General features: G+C 44.4%; 2 protein-coding genes across 2 annotated transcripts in view; both read right to left on the bottom strand.

Annotated features, from left to right (window-relative positions):
* Positions 1–8,154, bottom strand: LOC149460641 (uncharacterized). The gene is made up of 3 exons (XM_089679406.1): positions 8,128–8,154; positions 7,082–7,223; positions 1–2,310 (listed from the first exon to the last, which is right to left on the bottom strand). Exons 1-3 carry the CDS (start codon positions 8,152–8,154, stop codon positions 980–982), a joined length of 1,500 nt encoding a protein of 499 aa, XP_089535532.1. The 3' UTR covers positions 1–979.
* Positions 8,155–18,599: 10,445 nt separating this feature from the next.
* Positions 18,600–23,197, bottom strand: part of LOC149460642 (uncharacterized) — a 108,760-nt gene continuing 104,162 nt past the window's right edge. The window contains 3 exon segments of the mRNA XM_089679407.1: positions 18,600–19,702; positions 19,705–21,000; positions 22,462–22,672. Of these exon segments, the coding sequence (XP_089535533.1) occupies positions 19,671–19,702; positions 19,705–21,000; positions 22,462–22,672 (1,539 nt within the window). The 3' untranslated portion in view covers positions 18,600–19,670.

Here is a 23,197-nt window from a genome sequence, read left to right on the forward strand (position 1 = left end):
TTTTTGTTCAATAAATGTTTTATTATAATTTTACATTTAACAAGATTGAAGCATAAAGATCAGGAAATAGTAAAGGAAGGAAGCCGATTGGTCAGGAAGATCCCTTGTCTGGAATGTGGGGGCGGAGTCATTATTATTGGTGTACAATACAATACACAACGTGTTCCATTATTATAACAAAGTATTGTAGAAAAGATCCCAACATAGAAAATGGGGGAAAGGAGGAAATAAAGGCGGATATGAAGGGGAATCTGTGTACGGGGAACACCTTAACAATCACCACCATTTTATTCTCCAGGGCCTCTGATGTCACAGAATAGATGTTTGGGGGTTTATCTCATCTTCAGGACCAAAATCTGCATTTTCCCATGTGTGCAAAATCATGCAGAAACAGCTCTGGCAGTGAGAGGGTTAATGTGGGCTAGATGGGATTCCTCTGCTGGGGTGACATTAGAGCTCCCCCTAGCTGCAGCCTGGTAATAACATTGCTGGGAGGTCTATTCATTTCTCTGCTCCATACTTCCCCTCTTTATAGAAACGTCTCCTGACATTTGGGGGTCTATTCATAGAATGTTTGTATAGCAATTCCCTCAGTGAGAGTTCATGTCCATTCCTCCTGTGTGAATGGGGGAACCAATGTTATTAGGATCACATCTGAGCTGCTGGAATGTCTTCCATTCATGGAAAATACATTGAAAACTTCTTCTCCTGCCATCAATGGCCGACCCGGTCCCACACTTCATCCATGTCTTTGGGGACCTCTGATCTCCTTATGGACTGTTCCTTCCATGATGAAGATCAGCCATGGAGTATATCTGAGGTGTATATCAGGGTGTGCTTCTTCCCCACATGAGAGCTGGGATGTCCAGCAACATTCATCTAGAAGACATTTCCCGCACTCAAGGCACTAATACACCTCCAGGGTTGTGTGGGACCCCTGATATACAGGAAGGCAGGACTTCAGTGAGGAAAATTTCCCTCACTCAGGACAGGAAAGTGGCTTCTCCCCCGTGTGAGATCTCTGATGTGTGTGAAGATTGGACTTCACTGAAAAACATTTCCCACACTCAGGACAGGAATGTGGCTTCTCCCCTGTGTGAGATTTCTGATGTCTGTAAAGATTGGACTTCACTGCAAAACATTTCCCACACTCAGGACAGGAATGTGGCTTCTCCCCCGTGTGAGATCTCTGATGTCTGTAAAGAGTGGACATCTGTGAAAAACATTTCCCGCACTCAGGACATGAATGCGGCTTCTCCCCCTTGTGAGATTTCTGATGTTTATGAAGAATGGATTTCCGCGCAAAACATTTTCCACACTCAACACAGTAATATGGCTTCTCACCCGTGTGAGATCTCTGATGTCTGTGAAGACTGGACATCTGTGAAAAACATTTCCTGCACTCAGGACAGGAATATGGCTTCTCACCTGTATGAGATCTCTGATGTGTGTGAAGAAGGGACTTCAATGAAAAACATTTCCCGCACTCAGGACAGGAATACGGCTTCTCCCCCGTGTGAGATCTCTGATGTCTGTAAAGATGGGACTTCAGTGAAAAGCATTTCCCACACTCAGGACAGGAATACGGCTTCTCTCCCGTGTGAGATCTCTGATGACTATGAAGTTTGGACTTCTCTGAAAAACATTTCCCACACTCAGGACAGAAAAATAACTTCTCCCCTGTGTGAGACCTCTGATGTCTGTAAAGACTGGACTTCGCTGAAAAAAATTTCCCGCACTCAGGACAGGAATACGGCTTCTCCCCCATGTGAGATCTTTGATGTGTGTAAAGATTGGACTTCACTGAAAAACATTTCCCGCACTCAGGACAGGAATACGGCTTCTCCCCCGTGTGAGATCTTTCATGCACATTAAGATGGGATTTATGATGGAAACCCTTCCCGCACTCAGGACAGGAATATGGCTTCTCCCCTGTGTGAGATTTCTGATGTCTGCAAAGATGTGACTTCTTTGAAAAAAATTTCCCACACTCAGGACAGGAATATGGTTTCTCCCCTGTGTGACATATTTTATGCAGATTATGACCGAATTTAGAACAGAAACCCTTCCCGCACTCAGTACAGGAGAAGCTCTTCCCTGTTGGAAGGCCGGCCCGGTCCCACACAGTCTGAGGTTCCTCAGGATACGAGGAATCCGATGGTCCATCTACACTGGGTGGTGCCGGATGGACATTGGAGGGAGCCGGGTTTTCTCCTGGACTATACTGTGTGATGTCCTCATCTTCTACTTTCCAGTTTGGAGACAAAGTGAGACAATCCTCGGAGGTTTTCCTCATCTCCCGGCCATGGACTAAAATACAAAGACAAAGAGGATTACTAGACAGGAGCTGATTGGTTCCCCCAAACCAGGACTCCGCCCACATCAGGCAGCTTGGTCTCTGAGGAGCTTACAATTCCACCCTCAAGGGAACTAGGAAATGGCTCCTCTGATCTCCTACCAGGTCATTTCTTTATTCATGGACCTTAGTCAGAGAGTGAGGAAACAACCACAACTGTCTTTTATAGGAGGGACAGTGATGAGGGGATTATAGGACGAGGGTCCCCACCCCCTCTATCACTCATCGCCATCTTCCCAACACAAGAAGTACTGCACTTCCTTATTTAGTCCATGATTTAGTCATGAAGAACAGCGGGGCTGAGCCCCACCAGAGGTCAGAGAGTGAGGATGGGGGGAGAACAACCAAGATGAAGACTGGACTGATCCTGAAGACCACCATCATTGGGGTATTGACTCCTCCCTCATTATCACTTTCTGTTTAAGGGTCCAAAGTTGGAGGATGTTATCACATTATTATCACCATGTAAAAGTCTGAGCTCCAATCACATCATCCGATATAAAATGTCCAGCTGGGAGGAAATGGGTGGAAAATAATTAAGGCGTAAAGTGAAGGAAATGCGTATTTGCTCCCCCGCTGATGTTGAATGTTCGCCCCTCACACAGAAATGATCGGTCTAACAATGGAATGTTCGCCCCTCACACAGAAATGATCGGTCTAACAATGGAATGTTCGCCCCTCACACAGAAATGATCGGTCTAACAATGGAATGTTCGCCCCTCACACAGAAACGATCGGTCTAACAATGGAATGTTCGCCCCTCACACAGAAACGATCGGTCTAACAATGGAATGTTCGCCCCTTACACAGAAACGATCGGTCTAACAATGGAATGTTCGCCCCTCACACAGAAACGATCGGTCTAACAATGGAATGTTCGCCCCTCACACAGAAATGATCGGTCTAACAATGGAATGTTCGGTGTAACACTGAGAGACAGAATACAACAACAAATTCAGCAGAAATGCATCTAACAAATGATGACTGATCTGCATGTTCATGAGGGAAAGAAGGATTTGATCCCCTTCACAAAACATGACTTAGTACTTGGTGGCCAATCCCTTGTTGGCAATCACAGAGGTCAGACGTTTCCTGGAGTTGGCCCCCAGGTTTGCACACATCTCAGGAGGGATTTTGGCCCACTCCTCTTGGCAGATCCTCTCCAAGTCATTAAGGTTTGGTGGCTGACGTTTGGCAACTCGAACTTTCAGCTCCCTCCACAGATTTTCAATCAGATGAAGGTGTGGAGACGGGCTAGGCCACTCCAGGACCTTAATGTGCTTCTTCTTGAGCCGCTCCTTTGTTGCCTTGGCCGTGTGTTTTGGGTCATTGTCATGCTGGAACACCCATCCACCACCCATTTTCAATGCCTTGGCTGAGGGAAGAAGGTTCTCACCCAAGATATGATGGTACATTGCCCCGTCCATCGTCCCTTTGATGCGGTGCAGTTGTCCTGTCCCCTTAGCAGAAAGACACCCCCTGTAACGGACCGCCTAGCGGCACCACTAGCACTCCACTGGTCAGGTATCCCCAGAGCGCGGAATCTAAGCCCCAGGGTACTTGTTCACCAGGGCCCCTGATGGTGGGGATGGACTTGGAGTACCCCGAGACCAGGTCAAGACTACTGAGCACACCCGTCAGTGGTAGGGGTGTTCGCCAGGGGCTCCAACAGGGGAGAGCCTGATATGAGGAGGTCGGGTGACCCCGATGGGATGGATGGATGGCTGAGCAAGTGCGAAGTCAGACAGGCTGAGTCGGTAACAGAGAGGACAGTACTGTGCAAGACAGTGGGCAGAGAATCGTAGGGTCACACGCCAGGTCAGCAACAGCAGGTCAAGAACAATCCGGGTCAACAACTTACTAGGTACAGGTTCGCAGGATACAGAATGCAGGTAAGACCAGAAGGCACTGAATGACAGCTCAGGGCCATTTAAATATCCCGCCCTGCGCTGTCATTGGTGCCACGTGCGCGCCCGCGGTCCCTACTGCGCATGCGCAAACTCACTCGCCGCGGTCGGCCAGGTCTCAGTGCCCGCATTCCGACACAGGGCGGTGCACTGCACCTGTGCCGAGCCCATCGCGACAGTGATCCCTGACACCCCCAAAGCAGAATGTTTCCACCACCATGTTTCACAGTTGGGATGGTGTTCTTGGGGTCATAGGCAGCATTCCTCCTCCTCCTCCAAACACGGCGAGTTGAGTTGATGCCAAAGAGCTGGATTTTGGTCTCCTCTGACCACAACACTTCCCACCAGTCCTCCTCTGCATCATTCAGATGTTCAGTGGCAGACTTCAGACGGGCCTGGACATGGGCTTTCTTGAGCAGAGGGACCGTGCGGGGGCACTGCAGGATTTCAGTCCTTGTCGGCGTAGTGTGTTACCAATTGTTTTCTTGGTGACTGTGGTCCCAGCTGCCTGGAGATCATTGACAAGATCCTCACGTGTAGTTCTGGGATGATTCCTCACTGTTCTCATGATCATTGACACTCCACGAGGTGAGATCTTGCATGGTGCACCAGACCTAGGGAGACTGACACTTGTTTTGTGTTTCTTCCATTTGTGAATGATTGCACCAACTGTTGTCACCTTCTCACCAAGCTGCTTGGCCATAGTTTGGTAGCCCAGTCCAGCCTTGTGTAGGTCTACCATCTTGTCCCTGACATCCTTGGACAGCTCTTTGGTCTTTGCCATGGTGGAGAGTTTGGAATCTGATGGTTTGATTGCTCCTGTGGACAGGTGTCTTTTATACAGGTAACACAATGAGATTAGCAGCACTCCCTTTAAAAGACTGCTTCTAATCTCAGCTTGTTACCTGTATGAAAGACACCTGGGAGCCAGAAATCCTGCTGAATGATAGGGGATCAAATCCTTCTTTCCCTCATGAACATGCAGATCCGTCATCATTTGTTAGACGCATTTCTGCTGAATTTGTTGTTGTATTCTGTCTCTCAGTGTTACACCGAACATTCCATTGTTAGACCGATCATTTCTGTGTGAGGGGCGAACATTCCATTGTTAGACCGATCATTTCTGTGTGAGGGGCGAACATTGACCATCAGCCGAGGAGCAAATACGCATTTCCTTCACTGTATGTAATGTACAACTTATCATAAAAGATACAAACGTTAGGACTATACAGTATTAGTTTTCTTCTATATTCATCTGGTGATCTAGCCAGTAAATCTGTTTTATAAAAACTCTGCAGCAGAATGTATCAGTTCCAGGGATGAGGCAGACCATTTACCACTGACAGGGGGCTTACAATGATCAGCTTTTATTTATTCATGTAAAACTTTTATCCCAAAAGAAAAAAAACTGTTTGATGTAACTGAGTATGAAGTGTGAGCTGGAGTTTGGCTTCAATTAGTTACTGTTTTTATATCTGCTAGTACATCTAACACTCCCCTCCCCCCAGACTGACCATGCTGCTGTCTCCACAGTGGGGGCGCTCTAATACAGAAGGTGTGTTACTGGCCAGATCACCAGGTGAAAACGGAAAAAGCCAAAGAAAAAGAATGCAGCCGCCACCTCATCCTATGTCCAGTGATAGCAGTGACATCTACTGGCCACAGTGAGACATCACAAGACAACCTAAACTTAGGGAGAAACCAAGTGAAGAACTATACAATCAGCCTGAGCCAAGTACAGCCCAGCCACAAACTAAACCCACATAGTACCTCTATTCAGGACAAGGGGGGCGATACTAATAAATAGTGTAAGGATCACATCAAATTGGTGTTTAGTAATCAGAGATCACTTACAGTGGTTGTAACCCTCAGACATGGAATATGAACAAGGCATATCCCTCTACAGTGTGTACTTGTCTCACTCCAGAGCACTAAGAGTCATTTCTTTCTGCTGTCTCCTTCCTCTGCGATCAGCATGAATCACTTCTGACAAATCTTCCTGACACCAAGAGAAGAAATGTGAAAGGGAAGAAGCTCCAGCACACAGCCTGTGATTGACAGCCTCAGCTCTGTTCCTGTGTGAAAGTGTACCTTCCCTCCAATCATCTTTCAGAGCTCACATCACTGAGCTCTACAGAATGTGACTTTAGCTCTCTGTCTCTTTTTTTCTGACTTCTCATACAAGCTGTACACATTCTGGGCTTTGAACAGTTGTAGAGAAGAGAGTACTGCAGATAAAAAGGTGCAACATATGTAGGAGGATTTGTTTTATCTCTGTGTATCACCTGAGGCCAGTCACTTCTCTGGGTATATGGAGGGTTTACAACCACTTTAAATGTTTACTGTAGACAAGTTGCAGAGATCCCACACCGCTGCCTCCCATCTCCTGAGACTGCACTCAGTGACTTGGGGCTGAGACACTACAGACATATCCCTCCACCCGGCACAGCCAGCAGACCACAGAGCAAGGAACCCTGGGAGAAATGTACTGTCAGAGATATAACTAGATCTGGGCATGGGGAAGGACACCCAAGACACACACCCCAGGTGCCTAGGTCTAGTATCACTTATGGTGAAATGAACATTTTGCTGCCAGCTGATCCCCAGAACCTCCATAAATCCAGTCTAGATACATAAATTGTGTCTGCAGCACAGAGAAGGAAGATTATCCGAGAGAAATCCAGGAATACAGGACGGGGAACACAGCTCAGGAAAGTGACCAGGGGATTACAGGCTGATATCACCCAGTCCCCGCCCTACTCTGGACCAATCAGTGAGCAGTATGGGTGGAGGAATGGATTTAGTGTTCATGACCCACCTGTGCTGATCTCTGTAGGAGTGTCCTCCTCTATAAATGTCCCCGTTATTCCATCCTCCTCCATAGACTGCTGATCATCCCTCACATACGCCTCTTCTTCTTCTGCTTTCACCTCAAATTCTATATCGATTGGATCTCCACTCTAAATCAAGGAAATGAGAGAGAATATCATCTGTAAAATGTAAGGTCACATAAACATCCACACATTGTCTCTACAAGTCCATGTTCTAGATTCTCCATCCCACCAACCTTGCAATGGGGAGGGATGGTGTGACCTTCCTGTGTGGAATCCCGGGAATACAGAGGACGGGGACATCTCTCTGGTGGGTTCCTGGTATTAGGTGGCTCCATCATATCCTTGTGTCCTTCTGAAAACTCCTCCATCACTCCATACTCCTCATCCTCCTCTTTATACTCTTCTTTAACATCAATATTATCATCCCCGAGGATTCCACTCTGAAAGATATAATAAAACATTCATTGTAACAAACATGCTGTGTATAAATCACAACTACCAATAATTGTCATCATCTACCTGATGATGGTGAGGGATGGTGTGACCTTCCTGTGTGGAATCCCGGGAATACAGAGGACGGGGACATCTCTCTGGTGGGTTCCCATGACTGGATCCATCTGTAGGAAACACACACACTGACTGAATCCATTGTTTCTATGTGTTTATCAGATGATGGGGGATCTAGGTGGATCCTCCGTACTGCTCTCTCCTTTACAATAAAGTCTCCTCTTACCCGGTGATGTGAGGGGCGGCTGATTGTCCATCATGACGTCCTTGTAGAGATCCTTGTGTCCTTCTAAATATTGATGTATATCATCAACATGTGTGTATCATTATCTGCTGAAGATAAGACGTCACAGTGACTGTGGAGGAAGAGGACGGACATGACTATGGAGGAAGAGGACAGACGTGACTATGGAGGAAGAGGACGGACATGACTATGGAGAAAGAGGACGGACGTGACTATGGAGGAAGAGGACGGACATGACGGGGGGTTACTGGGTATAAATAGAACATAACATCTTATTACCTCCTCTGTTGCCACGTCCACCAACATCTCCGATCTCATTCACACTACATGGCACAGCCTGCCTTTAGTCCAAATGACTTCCTGTATGTTCCTGACATCACTTCCTGTCTGTTCCTGACATCACTTCCTGTCTGTATTCCATAGAGAAGTCCTGTCTGGGTAGTAGAAATGAGATCACCATCTTGTGGAGTTCAGAGGAACTGCAGCCCCGAGAAATGTCCCCTAATACCCATTCCTGCATTGTATCTAACTTACAAAGATATCAGGGAAGAGCCAAAATAACTAAAAAAAGTAAGAAACAATAAAACTAACTTTTATGCAACCAACTGTTTAAAAAATATATTTTACTACAGATAGAAAAGTCTTAAAGACACAGAACACAAGATACAAACAAAGGTATACATAAAAGTAGAGAATCATCCGAGAAACCCCGCCCCATGTGACATCAATGATGTTACATTGGGCGGGGTTTCTCGGATGATGTCCATGGCTGGCCCCGCCCAAAACCTATTTAAGAACTGTCAGCTAGCCTTTTTTTCAGAAGGCTGGACGCCTCCGACGGGACCAGATTTTTTTTTTTTCTGTTTTTTCGGGTCCCCACTGCCGTGATTGACGTTGGATCTACTTCGGGGGACATTGTTTTAATAAAGGACTTGTCAAAGACCCTGTACTGTGTTTTTTTTACACCACACTTAGTTTTTTTGTGAATGAGTCGTGGGATGATGTACCGCAGACTCATTCACGTAGGGGGGGCTGGAATCTGGGGGCCCCCTTGTTAAAGGGGGCTTCCAGATTCTGATAAGCCCCCCGCCCGCAGACCCCCACAACCACCGGCCAGGGTTGTGGGGAAGAGGCCCTTGTCCTCATCGACATGGGGACAAGGTGCTTTGGGGGGGAGCCCCCTCTGCCCCAAAGCACCCCCCCATGTTGAGGGCATGTGGCCTGGTATGGTTCAGGAGGGGGGGGCGCTTGCTCGTCCCCCCCTTTCCTGACCTGCCGGGCTGCATGCTCGGATAAGGGTCTGGCATGGATATTGGGGGGTACTCCACGCTGTTTTTTTTTTAATTTTCGACGTGGAGTTACTCCTTAACATCCATACCAGACCTGAAGGGCTTGATAGGAATGGGAGGGGGGACCCCCGAAGGGCTTGGTATGGATGGGAGGGGGGACCCCCGAAGGGCTTGGTATGGATGAGAGGGGGGACCCCACGCTGTTTTTTTGATTATTTATTTAATTCACGGAAATAATTTAAAATTCAGCTGTCAGTGGGAAACCCCGATGACAGCTGAAACATTCCTTCTGTCCCTGCAGAGAGCTCCGCTATTATATTTGACATTAAAAAGTATAGAGACTGCAACATTGTATCTATTTGTATCCATTCCGGATATAGATGTTTTTATTCTGATACATATAGATACAATGTTGCAACCTTTATACTTTTTAATGTCAAATATAATAGCGCAGCTCTCTGCAGGGACAGAAGGAATTACTTTGCTATTATATTTGCCGGCCGTAGACGGGGCGAAAATCAGACAATTTTGTTTACCGTTGGTGGTAACGTCGGCCCATTGAACAACCGATTTTTTGTTTTTTATTTTTTAAACGGTCAGTTTTCGCCCCATCTATGGCCTGCATTTTTTTTTCTTCTTTTTTTTATTCTTCTTTTTCATTTTCTTCTTTTTCTTCTTTTTCTTGCAGGTCATGGCTCATGCACAGATTTTTTATCTGTAAAAAGATGAGCTAATTTGCTGATCATTGCCGCTAAAATCGTCCGATCTGCAAAAATCGGCCAATTTTTATCCAAATTTACTGATTAAAAAAAGTTGCAAAATCCCAAAAAATGGCTGACCAATTAACCCACTAACCCGAAAATCAGCCAATTTTTTTTCCGGCCGATTTTAGACCCATCTAAAGCAGGCCATAGATGGATCTAAAATCGGCCGATTTTTCTGCCGAAAAAAAACCCAAACGATTTTCAGGCCGTTAGTGGGTTAATTGGTCGGCCGTTTTTCTGGATTTTGGCACATTTTTTTTTATCAGTAAATTTGGAAAACAAAATTTCCAACTTTACTGATAAACAAAATATGCCAAAATCCCGAAAAATGGCCGACCAATTAACCCACTAACAGAAGGCCCTTGTCCCCATTAACATGGGGACAAGGTGCTTTGGGGGGGAGCCCCCATGTTGAGGGCATGTGGCCTGGTATGGTTCAGGAGGGGGGGGGGCGCTCGCTCGTCCCCCCCCTTTCCTGACCTGCCGGGCTGCATGCTCGGATAAGGGTCAGGTATGGATTTTGGGGGGATCCCCAAGCTGTTTTTTATTTAATTTCGGTGTGGATTTACCCCTTAATATCCATACCAGACCTGAAGGGCTTGGTGTGGATGGGAGGGGGGACCCCCGGAGGGTTTGGTGTGGATGGGAGGGGGGACCCCCGGAGGGTTTGGTGTGGATGGGAGGGGGGACCCCATGCCATTTTTTATTTATTATGGTGCTGGTTTTTAAATGTAATTCTCCCTTTTTTTTCTTAACTATAGCTCAGAAATTCACCTGTCACTTCCCCCAGCTAAAAGAGAAAGTTTTCTTGGAATTTATATCCCTAAAGGAAACAATGTTTACTTTGAGTTTATTAAAAGATACAAAGTTTTCTGTAACTTCGGGGAAAGTGACTTCTAAGCTTGTGAACTATAGTGAAGAAAAAAAAGGCGGCATTTGCATTTGAAAATCAGCGCCGACATAGACTTTGTATTGTGAAAAAAATTATTAACAATTGTGTAAACCGAGGCATTATTTTCAATGGATTTTCATTCATAAACCAAAAATTACGTTCCCCGAGGCGTTGGTACACCGAGGTACGCCTGTATTAGTATTGCAATCCTTTGTATTGGGATACATAGAACCAACATACATGTGAATTGGCAACATAGCACAACATTTGTGTCACATTGGAGATATCTGCTAGTTACACTGACCTTGCCCAGGGACTTAGGATTGATTCACACCACAGAAATACAGGCTGGATTAGTGTTCAACAGCTCCATGGATTAGTGGTTAGCACTGCTGTCTCACAACACTAGGGTTGTTGGTTTGAATCCCAACCACGGCAATGAATTTGCATGATCTCTGTGTGACTACCCTAACATACATGTACTGGTGGCCGCATCTTTGCTTTCTGTTTAAATGATCCCTAGAATGTGAATTAGAATGAGGCCTTGTCTGTTCAAACACCTTTAAAGTAGCACCTTATGTGAATGTCAAACGATGGGATGAGATAAGGGCCGGGACTAATGATTGATTGGATAATGCTGGTTTGCACTCCAACTTCTTTTGGGCAAGTTTGTCAAACATGAGAAGAGTGAGCGAAAGAAATGGATTAAAAAAAAAAATAATAATAATGGCATGGAGTCCCCCCCAAATCCATAACAGACCCTTATCTGAGCATGCAGATACCACATGCCTTCAAAGACTTATTTCCTTTGTTGAATTGCCTGCTTCGTTCACACTAGATGTGATTTAAAATTGTGCTTTTTGTTGGCAATTTCACCGTGTTTTCTGTAGATTTACCAATGAGTTTTCAATTGTTTTTTGCATTGCAATTTCTATTGTAGTCTATATGTGAAATCGCTACAAAATGCTGAAAAAGTTAGACGAGAACTACTTTTGAAATTGTGCTGCAGCAAATCGCTTACGTTAAGACACTCACATCCACATTCATTAGATTGGATATTAGGTACAATTTCAATTCCCAAATCGCACCTGAAATCGTGAACCCTGGATGTGACTTGGCATGCGATTTGCATGGCATGCAAATCGTATGCCAAGTCGCACCCTATTGTCTGCTATTAGAGCGGTCACATGGGTGCGTTTCCTACACTGATTTTTATAGTAGTACATGTACTACTTTTGTGACGATTTGCATAGATATCTGTGTCAGATGTCTTGCAAATCGTAAGGAAATCAGCATCTTCACTGTACGTCGCACAATTTCTAAATCGGCTTTGATGTGACCGCAGTGTAAGGCCTTTTTATGTTTGATTTCCTGAGTGTTTTTCTGATTTATGGGAAATGCCGCATACTAGCAAAAGTGAATTGACATTTTCAGTATTGCATGCGAGATGTGGTCATGTGACTGCCTTAACTCATGCGATAATCTGCAGTGAATTGTGCCCATAGGGCCAAGAAATATTACCAATAGGGTTCCCTTTCACATTTCTGTTCAATGTTCTGTTGTATGCTGCACAGGTACACGTCACTGTGGCTTTCTTTCTGACTCTGATTTGTGGGGCCTGTATACCAAGGGTTAACGCAGGTGGGAAGAGGATTCATCAGGTGCAAACACTTTCTCTGACCAAATGAATGGCAGTGGTGGGTGTGGCCTACCTAATATTAAGAGATGCAGTAGTGGCTGATTTTTGCCTTGTACAGGCACATTATTTCTGCATGTCCTTGTCTGTGGTGGTTTGGGGAGGAAGAGATATTGTGGTGAATTGCCCCAGGCCACACTCACGCTGTGTTTGGGGGGGGAGAGATATTGTGGTGAATTGCCCCAGGCCACACCCACGCTGTGTTTGGGGGGGCAAGAGATATTGTGGTGAATTGCCCCAGGCCACACCCACGCTGTGTTTGGGGGGGGAGAGATATTGTGGTGAATTGTCCCAGGCCACACTCACGCTGTGTTTGGGGGGGGAAGAGATATTGTGGTGAATTGCCCCAGGCCACACTCACGCTGTGTTTGGGGGGGGAAGAGATATTGCAGTGAATTGCCCCAGGTCACACTCACGCTGTGTGTTGATGTGGGCTGTAAATGTTTTGCATGTTCTTCCTTCTAAGGTGTGTTTGTGTGTTATTGTACAATGATTGTGTGTTTATTATCTTTGCATTGTAATACTAACACATGTCCATTGCTCTGCTCTTCCAAGTTTTCTTTATTTAGAATGAAATGCAGTTTTCAGACAAACATGGTGAGAAATGTATTTGTGGGGGATTTGGGGAGGTGGGAGGTGTTTTATTTTGGCACATATGTATTTTTATATTGATATTTCGATCTGCAGCTTGTCTTGTGAATAAGCCCAAGTGATATTAACTGTTTGTCTCCTGCTGTAACCTGTGAAAGCACAGTTCATTAGAAGTATAATCTTTTAGATTGTAAGCTCTTATGAGCAGGACCGTTCTATTTTAGCAAAATCAATCCTGTGCTTTTTTGTTTTTTTCCACACCAAGATATTGAATGTAGCTTTTTGTTGCTATCCAAATAAATGTGGAATGTGTATTTGATCAATAAACATTTGTACTATGTATTTTTTGGGGGGATTATTTCATGCTCGAGTTGTATGTTGCACATTGGCTAAATGGTTAGCACTTCCACCTGGCATTACTAGGGTTGTTGGTTCGAATCCCAGCCATGGCACCTCCTGCCTGGAGTTTGCATGTTCTCCCTGTGCCTGTTTCCTCCGGGTACTCCGGTTTCCTCCCACACTCTAAAGACATGCTGGTAGGTTAATTGGATCCTGTCAAAATTGGCCCTAGTATATGTATGAATGTAAGTTAGGGCTCTTAGTACGCCCCTTGAGGGTTATGGACTGATGTGAATTTACCACATCTATATGTAAAGCGCTGCGTAAATTGACAGCGCTATATAAGTATCTGAAATGTACTCTCACCCCTAACACTTATTGTTGTTAGCTATATAATATGCCCAAATCTTCCTTGTTAGAGCGCATATGTGCAAGTATGTCCAAACTAACAAACCAAAAGCCCCCTATTGCACCACAAGACCAAGTTATGTACCAATGAATAGGTCGTGTTCAATGTGCAGCTAGCTATTCTTCTTCTACAATCCTCTTAACTGTAAAAAATTGGGCCCCATATTTATGTTGACTTTGGGCCTTTACTGGCAAATATATATTCACCAATGTCATATACACATTATAGCTGCAAGCATACATTCACCAATGTCATATACACAGTAAAGCTGCAAGCATACATTCACCAATGTCATATACACAGTATAGCTGTAAGCATACATTCACCAATGTCATATACACAGTATAGCTGCAAGAATACATTCACCAATGTCATATACACAGTATAGCTGCAAGCATACATTCACCAATGTCATATACACAGTATAGCTGCAAGCATACATTCACCAATGTCATATACACACAGTAGAGCTGCAAGCATACATTCACCAATGTCATATACACAGTATAGCTGCAAGCATACATTCACCAATGTCATATACACAGTATAGCTGCAAGCATACATTCACCAATGTCATATACACAGTATAGCTGCAAGCATACATTCACCAATGTCATATACACAGTAAAGCTGCAAGCATACATTCACCGATGTCATATACACAGTAGAGCTGCAAGCATACATTCACCAATGTCATATACACAGTATAGCTGCAAGCATACATTCACCAATGTCATATACACAGTATAGCTGCAAGCATACATTCACCAATGTCATATACACAGTATAGCTGCAAGCATACATTCACCAATGTCATATACACAGTATAGCTGCAAGCATACATTCACCAATGTCATATACACAGTATAGCTGCAAGCATACATTCACCAATGTCATATACACAGTATAGCTTCAAGCATACAGTCACCAATGCCAAATCCACAATAGAACTGCAAACATATATTTGTGAATGTCATATACACAGTATAGCTGCAAGCATACATTCACCAATGTCATATACACAGAGCTGCAAGTATACATTCACTAATGTCATATACACAGTATAGCTTCAAGCATACAGTCACCAATGCCAAATCCACAATAGAACTGCAAACATATATTTGTGAATGTCATATACACAATGGAGCCGCATGGAAAATTGCTATGGTGCACAAATAAATGCCAAGACGGCTGTTGGAGGAGGCGCTAGAGCAGCTGTCATACCGGAAATACGTCATGACGTTGGCGGCAGGACGTTTGTACACACCTGGAAGTGGTAGTGGGGAGTGTGAGTGGATGGGAGTGTAGTTAGGAGAGTTAAGTGGTCATTTACAAGTCTATTTTTTAGTTTTGTGAATTGTTCTTTTGTGGAATTCCAGACCACATCTGGACATGGCGAGATCGCTGTTCTCCACCGAGGAGCTGATCCTCATTGGCCGGGGAAACATTATTAATAATTGTTGTATCTTCAGGAGGAAACATGTCCAATTCCTAGATCCATTGAGGTACATAGCAGAGGTTCAAGGTTCTTCCTAACTATACAGGTGGCACAGACACAAGCATACACCCAGGGCCACTGTTAGATATCATGGGGCCCCGTACAGCATACCTGACAGCCCCCCACCTCCAGAGAAAATATCCAAATTATATTTATGGTAAAAATACACTAAAAACATTATTAATGGACACAATCCCAACCATATTCCTGTGAAATCTAAATGATAAAACTGTACTGAGTTCATAAATCAAGCTGTGTGTGTAATGGAGGTCTTGGGGCTCATTCACATGGGTGCTGTGGCCTGTAGCGTGGGAATCAGTGGTTGGTTTTTGTGGCTGTCGCCGTTTGCAGCCAACCTATGTTACACTATGGAAATGCTGCAGGTCATAATTTGACAAGCATATGGGTGCAGGTGTACAGCCCTGAACACAGACAGTGAGCATTCAGGGCCACTTCCCCACGCCATCACACCTGTCAGATGACAACCTGTGTTCATACAGCTGCTGTGTCCCCATAGTGTAACAGGTGGCTCCGCCCACATAAACAACCCCCTCATTCATGCTGTACAGGACAGAGGACCTGTGTGAATGGGGCATTTTTTACTTTTTTTTTCCTCAGCTCGTTAATTTCAATGGGCTGCCTAATGTGTGGGAACATGCAAAAATACTGCAGGCATATTATTTTAAAAGTGTGTTGCGCCTAACCGTGCACATCTGCAGAGGGCATTGCATTTCTTTGCTGTGCTGGAAAATGTGTGTTCTTGCATGCGTTTCTGCACCACCAATGGTGTGAACAAGTCCTAAGGGTCAGTTCACACTATAGAAACAGTCTAGATGTGTTCCTGATGCGTTTTTTCAGGCCCTTTTGGCATGCATGTTTATTGTGTTCCAGTAAATTTTGGATGCGTTTTGGACACGTTGCATTACATTTTTGTATCCCTTCAAGTTAGTTTTTTCTACTTTCTTTTTATTCAATTTAATTAGGGACATGTGCACTTTAGTACATTCAAGGACGTTTCAATGTGTTCTAGTACAGTTCTGTGCATAAACAATGCAGCGTGGTCAACTTTGTTTACAGCACCTGCAATGCACTGAAAATGCAAGCGCTGATGTGAACTATGACATTGAAAACCATATAACCTTCTCTCTGTGCGTTTGTGATGCCAAAAAAGCAACTGAAACACATGTAGGGTAAACTGGCCCTAAAGGTTATTATAGGTCAGGGACCGGGACTGACCAGGGATTGTGAATTCAATCAGACTAGTGGTGAGATACAATCAGCAATTGTATAATAATGTGAGATCTGAGCTGTAGCTGATAGAAAATGAGACACATTCACTTGATCAGTAAATAGTTAAAAAGAGTGGGGCGGTGATCCATAGATTTGCATATGGGACAGGTGATGATGGGGTGGGGGAGGGGGTCAAGTTGTATAAGGAGACAGATTTAAAAGAAGAGAAAAAAGTTACAATGAAATATACACAGCATGAAACTTGCACATTTCCTAATTGGCAGAAGAACAGGACGCAGGTAACATTCATCCACTTTCTAGTCATTAGGCAAAATCATAATTGATTGATCAATATTCCTGGCACTGACACAACCCAGAAAATTGATCTCCATTTTTTGAACGTTCATAAATGTCAAGGAGCTTATAATCTAAGGGCAGAAACTCAGCCATGTAACTAGGTCCAATGAACCTAACAGCATGTCATTTGAGTGTTGGCAGAAACACATCCATACAGGGAAAGCATGCAAACTGGGATGTAGCCATCACTGGGATTAGAACCCATGACCCAAGTGCTGTAAGTTCTGAGCTCTAACCACTAAACCACTGTGGGAGACACAAATTGAGATACAATGTAGAATAGTTACATTGTTTAAAAATGATAGAGCGAGCGCTGGTCAAATGATATAGACTACTAAAATGGTATTACACAAGATAAATATAACCACGGACAGTAGTGCATGAACTCGTGAAAGGTCATCCACCCCTGTGACAGTGTACTACACTATTAAGCACCTTTCTGGCTCCTGTGGCTGAGCTAATTCCTCCCCAGGACCATTTGGGCACCCACCCTGATGGATGGATGAATGGATGGATGGAGCTGGATGACTAACCCATAGCTGCCAGCATACCGCTGCACCCCCAGATGTGTGATGTGTATAACCCATGCACATTAATACTTTTGTTCTGGTGAGTGTAGACCAGTCCCAAGGGTGGTTTACCTTTCACGAGTTCATGCACTACTGTCCGTCACGGAGAGACCACACGTGTCATTCATAGGCACTCTCTGAGTTGGTACTCTCACACCAAGGACATTCCATTATTCAGGAATGATTATAGGAACTTATTTTAGCACCATTTACAATTTTACATCATTATTGCAATTCTTTGCACGTTTTGGTTTTTCCATGCGTTCATTATTGATCACATGCATTTATAGCGCTGCACTTGTCTATAACATAGAATAGTTACATGATTACAGAGAATGAAGATATATCATTATATTGGGAAATTAGAACTAGACATTCCCAATTATTTGAGATATAAGTGTGAAAATGTATAACATCTGAAAATAGAATGTATGACATTCATTAGTAAATGCATCAGTTGTCTCATCATTTTGGAGAAACAGCAAAAAAAAATATATATATATAGGTATACTAATTATGTTACATTCTAAGTATTCTCTTATGCCAACAGGAAAACGCCAATGGTACAAAGCCCGCGCTTGTGCGCCATCTAGTGAACATATCCGGTATTGCACCTAAAAATGTGCCAGACGTGATTCCACATTTACTAATAGTAAAGTTGACGTTCGTCAATGAGATTGCTAGACGTCGCTCAGAGGACTGACAGGTCTTGACTGATTTAACTGAGTCTGCCTGAATGTTCAGAGTCTGCTGGTAGACTCACGTCTTAGTAAATCAGGGTCCTGATGTCTCTTAACAGAGAACCCGTCACCATAAAATCCTATAGGGGGATAATGGTCAATTATGTGATAGCAATAAAGATAAGTAAAAACAATGAAACTTACACCCAAACACTTAAACCCCGAACCAAAATCTTTGAATCCCCTCTTACATACAACCAAAACATGGCTTGCACCACACACATTACATCACGCCATGCATGCCAGAGTGAGAGCAGTCATTCTCCATCCATTATTCAGGGTCACCTCTACACCGAGGACCAGGAAAGGCATTTATAGTGCCCCCCATGGGCCATTATTGAAGTTTTGTCATCAGCACACACAATTCTAGGGCTGGACACGTTGGGTATCTATTTACTCGGCACAACCTCATTATTTACAGAAAAACTAAGTAACAAATGTCATCTATGTGCTCTAAGATTACAATGAATGTATTTGTACTGAAATGTAACATTGATGAACTATTGATTTAATATCATGTGACATAAAGATTGTACCTACCACCATTTTATTCTGCACGTCCTCTGATTTCAGAAATATATGTTTGGGGGTTTAACTAATCTTCAGGCCTAAAATGTGGATTGTAATATATCTGATTCATACTTCCCATCTCCTGACTTCTTGAAAAACACGGCATAGCAATTCCCCCCCCCCCCCCCGGGAAAGTTCTTGTACTTCCCTTCTGTGTAATGGGGGATTAACCAAATGTCCTCGGGAGATTTGCTGAGCTGATCAAACATTTTACATCGATTTAACATGGAAATTGTTGTGTTTGTTCACTAGTGTGATACGTGTCCTCTGTGTGATCTGTGTCCTCTGTGCGATCCGTGTCCTGTGTGCGATCCGTGTCCTGTGTGCGATCCGTGTCCTGTGTGCGATCTGTGTCCTGTGTGTGATCCGTGCTGCTCATACTAATGGGGCTGATTTCTCTTTCTGCTTTACAAAGAGAATAAATTGCCAGATTTCTGCTCTGTGTACAGAGTCCTGTGTTGTTAGTAAACACAGAGCCCTTTACTGGAATTCACTGAGCTGATCAGCAGGTTTTTATATAAAAAATCAGACCTCTTAAGTGTTTGTGAAATCTCCCACCACAAAATGTACTCAGCCAATGACAGGTCAGGACTCCATTTTTATTCTCCTGATATCAATGGCCAACCTGGTCCCACACTTCATCCACGTCTTTGGGGGCCTCTCATCTCCTTATCAACTGTTTCTTCCATGATGAAGGTCAGCCATGGAGTATATCTGAGGTGTATATCAGGGTGTGCTTCTTCCCCACATGAGAGCTGGGATGTCCAGCAACATTCATCTAGAAGACATTTCCCGCACTCAAGGCACTAATACACCTCCAGGGTTGTGTGGGACCCCTGATGTACAGGAAGACAGGACTTCAGTGAGGAACATTTCCCTCACTCAGGACAGGAGAGAGGCTTCTCCCCGTGTGAGATCTCTGATGTTTGTGAAGACTGAACTTCCATGAAAAACATTTCCCACACTCAGGACAGGAATACGGCTTCTCCCCCGTGTGAGATCTTTGATGTGTGTACAGATGGGACTTCTGTGAAAAACATTTCCCGCACTCAGAACAGGAATACGGCGTCTCACCCGTGTGAGATCTCTGATGTGTGTAAAGATTGGACCTCCGTGAAAAACATTTTCCGCACTCAGGACAGGAATATGGCTTCTGCCCCATGTGAAATCTCTGATGTATGTAAAGCTTGAATTTATCTGAAAAACATTTCCCGCACACAGGACAGGAATATGGCTTCTCCCCTGTGTGAGATCTTTTATGCACTGTAAGACCGGATTGAAAAGAGAAACATTTCCCACACTCAGGACAGGAATATGGCTTTTTAGCTGTGTGAAATCTCTGATGTGTGTAAAGATGGGACTTCTCTGAAAAACATTTCCCACACTCAGGACAGGAAAATGGCTTCTCCCCTGTGTGAGATCTCTGATGTGTGGAAAGATTTGACTTCCTTGAAAAACATTTCCCACACTCAAGACAGGAATGTGGCTTCTCACCTGTGTGAGATCTCTGATGTGTGGAAAGATGAGACTTCTGTGAAAAACATTTCCCACAATCAGGACAAGAATACAGCTTCTCCCCCGTGTGAGATCTCTGATGTTTGTGCAGACTGAACTTCTCTGAAAAACATTTCCCACACTCAGGACAGGAATATGGCTTTTCGCCCGTGTGAGATCTCTGATGCTTGAAAAGCTGGGACTTCTGTGAAAAACATTTCCCACACTCAGGACAGGAATACGGCTTCTCCCCCGTGTGAGATCTCTGATGAGTGTAAAGACTGGACTTCTGTGAAAAACATTTCCCGCACTCAGGACAGGAATACGGCTTCTCCCCTGTGTGAGTTCTTTTATGAACATTAAGATTGCATTTATAATAGAAACCCTTCCCGCACTCAGGACAGGAATACAGCTTCTCTCCTGTGTGACACCTTTTATGCCTATTAACAAGGGATTTAGAACGGAAACCCTTCCCGCACTCAGTACAGGAGAAGCTCTTCCCTGTTGGAAGGCCGGCCCGGTCCCGCACAGTCTGAGGTTTCTCAGGATACGAGGAATCCGATGGTCCATCTACACTGGGTGGTGCCGGATGGACATTGGAGGGAGCCGGGTTTTCTCCTGGACTATACTGTGTGATGTCCTCATCTTCTACTTTCCAGTCTGGAGACAAAGTGAGACAATCCTCGGAGGTTTTCCTCATCTCCCGGCCATGGACTAAAATACAAAGACAAAGAGGATTACAAGACAGGAGCTGATTGGTTCTCCCAAACCAGGACTCCGCCCACATCAGGCAGCTTGGTCTCTGAGGAGCTTACAATTCCACCCTCAAGGGAACTAGGAAATGGCTCCTCTGACCTCCTACCAGGTCATTTCTTTATTCATGGACCTTAGTCAGAGAGTGAGTAAACAACCAGAACTGTCTTTTATAGGAGGGACAGTGATGAGGGGATTATAGGACAAGGGTCCCCACCCCCTCTATCACTCATCGCCATCTTCCCAACACAAGAAGTACTGCACTTCCTTATTTAGTCCATGATTTAGTCATGAAGAACAGCGGGCTGAGCCCCACCAGAGGTCAGAGAGTGAGGATGGGGGGGAGAACAACCAAGATGAAGACTGGACTGATCCTGAAGACCACCATCATTGGGGTATTGACTCCTCCCTCATTATCACTTTCTGTTTAAGGGTCCAAAGTTGGAGGATGTTATCACATTATTATCACCATGTAAAAGTCTGTGCTCCAATCACATCATCCGATATAAAATGTCCAGCTGGGAGGAAATGGGTGTAACAAAAGAAGTAACGCCGATGTAATGTACAACCTATTATATAGGATACAAATGTTGGGACTATACAGTATCAGAAGGTTGTAATGCACAACATAGAATATACAGTGTAAGGGTCAGGACTCATAATATTGGTATTCAGTAATTAGTGGCAGTTTACATGTTTACTGTAGACAAGTTGCAGAGATCCCACACCGCTGCCTCCCATCTCCTGAGACTGCACTCAGTGACTTGGGTCTGAGACTATACAGACATATCCCTCCACCCGGCACAGCCAGCAGACCAAAGAGCAAGGAACCCTGGGAGAATTGTTCAGTCAGAGATCTTACTAGACCCGGACATGGGGCAGAATACCCAAAGCACACACCCCAGGTGCCTAGGTCTAGTAAAGTCTATAGTGAAAATCCACATTTTTCTGCCAGCTGAACCCCAGAACCTCCATAAATCCAGTCTAGATACATAAATTGTGTCTGCAGCACAGAGAAGGAAGATTATCCGAGAGAAATCCAGGAATACAGGACGGGGAACACAGCTCAGGAAAGTGACCAGGGGATTACAGGCTGATATCACCCAGTCCCCGCCCTACTCTGGACCAATCAATGAGCAGTATGGGTGGAGGAATGGATTTAGTGTTCATGACCCACCTGTGCTGATCTCTGTAGGAGTGTCCTCCTCTATAAATGTCCCCGTTATTCCATCCTCCTCCATAGACTGCTGATCATCCCTCACATACGCCTCTTCTTCTTCTGATTTCACCTCAAATTCTATATCGATTGGATCTCCACTCTAAATCAAGGAAATGAGAGAGAATATCATCTGTAAAATGTAAGGTCACATAAACATCCACACATTGTCTCTACAAGTCCATGTTCTAGATTCTCCATCCCACCAACCTTGCAATGGGGAGGGATGGTGTGACCTTCCTGTGTGGAATCCCGGGAATACAGAGGACGGGGACATCTCTCTGGTGGGTTCCTGGTATTAGGTGGCTCCATCATATCCTTGTGTCCTTCTGAAAACTCCTCCATCACTCCATACTCCTCATCCTCCTCTTTATACTCTTCTTTAACATCAATATTATCATCCCCGAGGATTCCACTCTGAAAGATATAATAAAACATTCATTGTAACAAACATGCTGTGTATAAATCACAACTACCAATAATTGTCATCATCTACCTGATGATGGTGAGGGATGGTGTGACCTTCCTGTGTGGAATCCCGGGAATACAGAGGACGGGGATATCTCTCTGGTGGGGTCCTGTAGCTGGATGACTCCACCATGGTGTCCTGGTACAGATATTTGTGTTCTTTTAGAAGCTCTGACTCCTCCATCCCCCCATCCTCATCCTCCTCCTCTTTTATCTCTTCTTTAGCCTCAACTTTAGGATCTCTCAGGTTTCCACTCTGAATATATAATAAAAATGCCATCAATGGTAACAATGCAGATAATGTACAGATCCTAATGATACTATCAGTGATTGTTCCTCATCTACCTGATGATGGTGAGGGATGGTGTGACCTTCCTGTGTGGAATCCCGGGAATACAGAGGACGGGGACATCTCTCTGGTGGGTTCCCATGACTGGATCCATCTGTAGGAAACACACACACTGACTGAATCCA

The sequence above is a fragment of the Staurois parvus genome, unplaced genomic scaffold, assembly GCF_062004578.1.
Source record: "Staurois parvus isolate SC_StPar_1 unplaced genomic scaffold, SC_StPar_1.0 ptg000223l, whole genome shotgun sequence".
Classification (NCBI taxonomy): Eukaryota; Metazoa; Chordata; class Amphibia; order Anura; family Ranidae; genus Staurois; species Staurois parvus.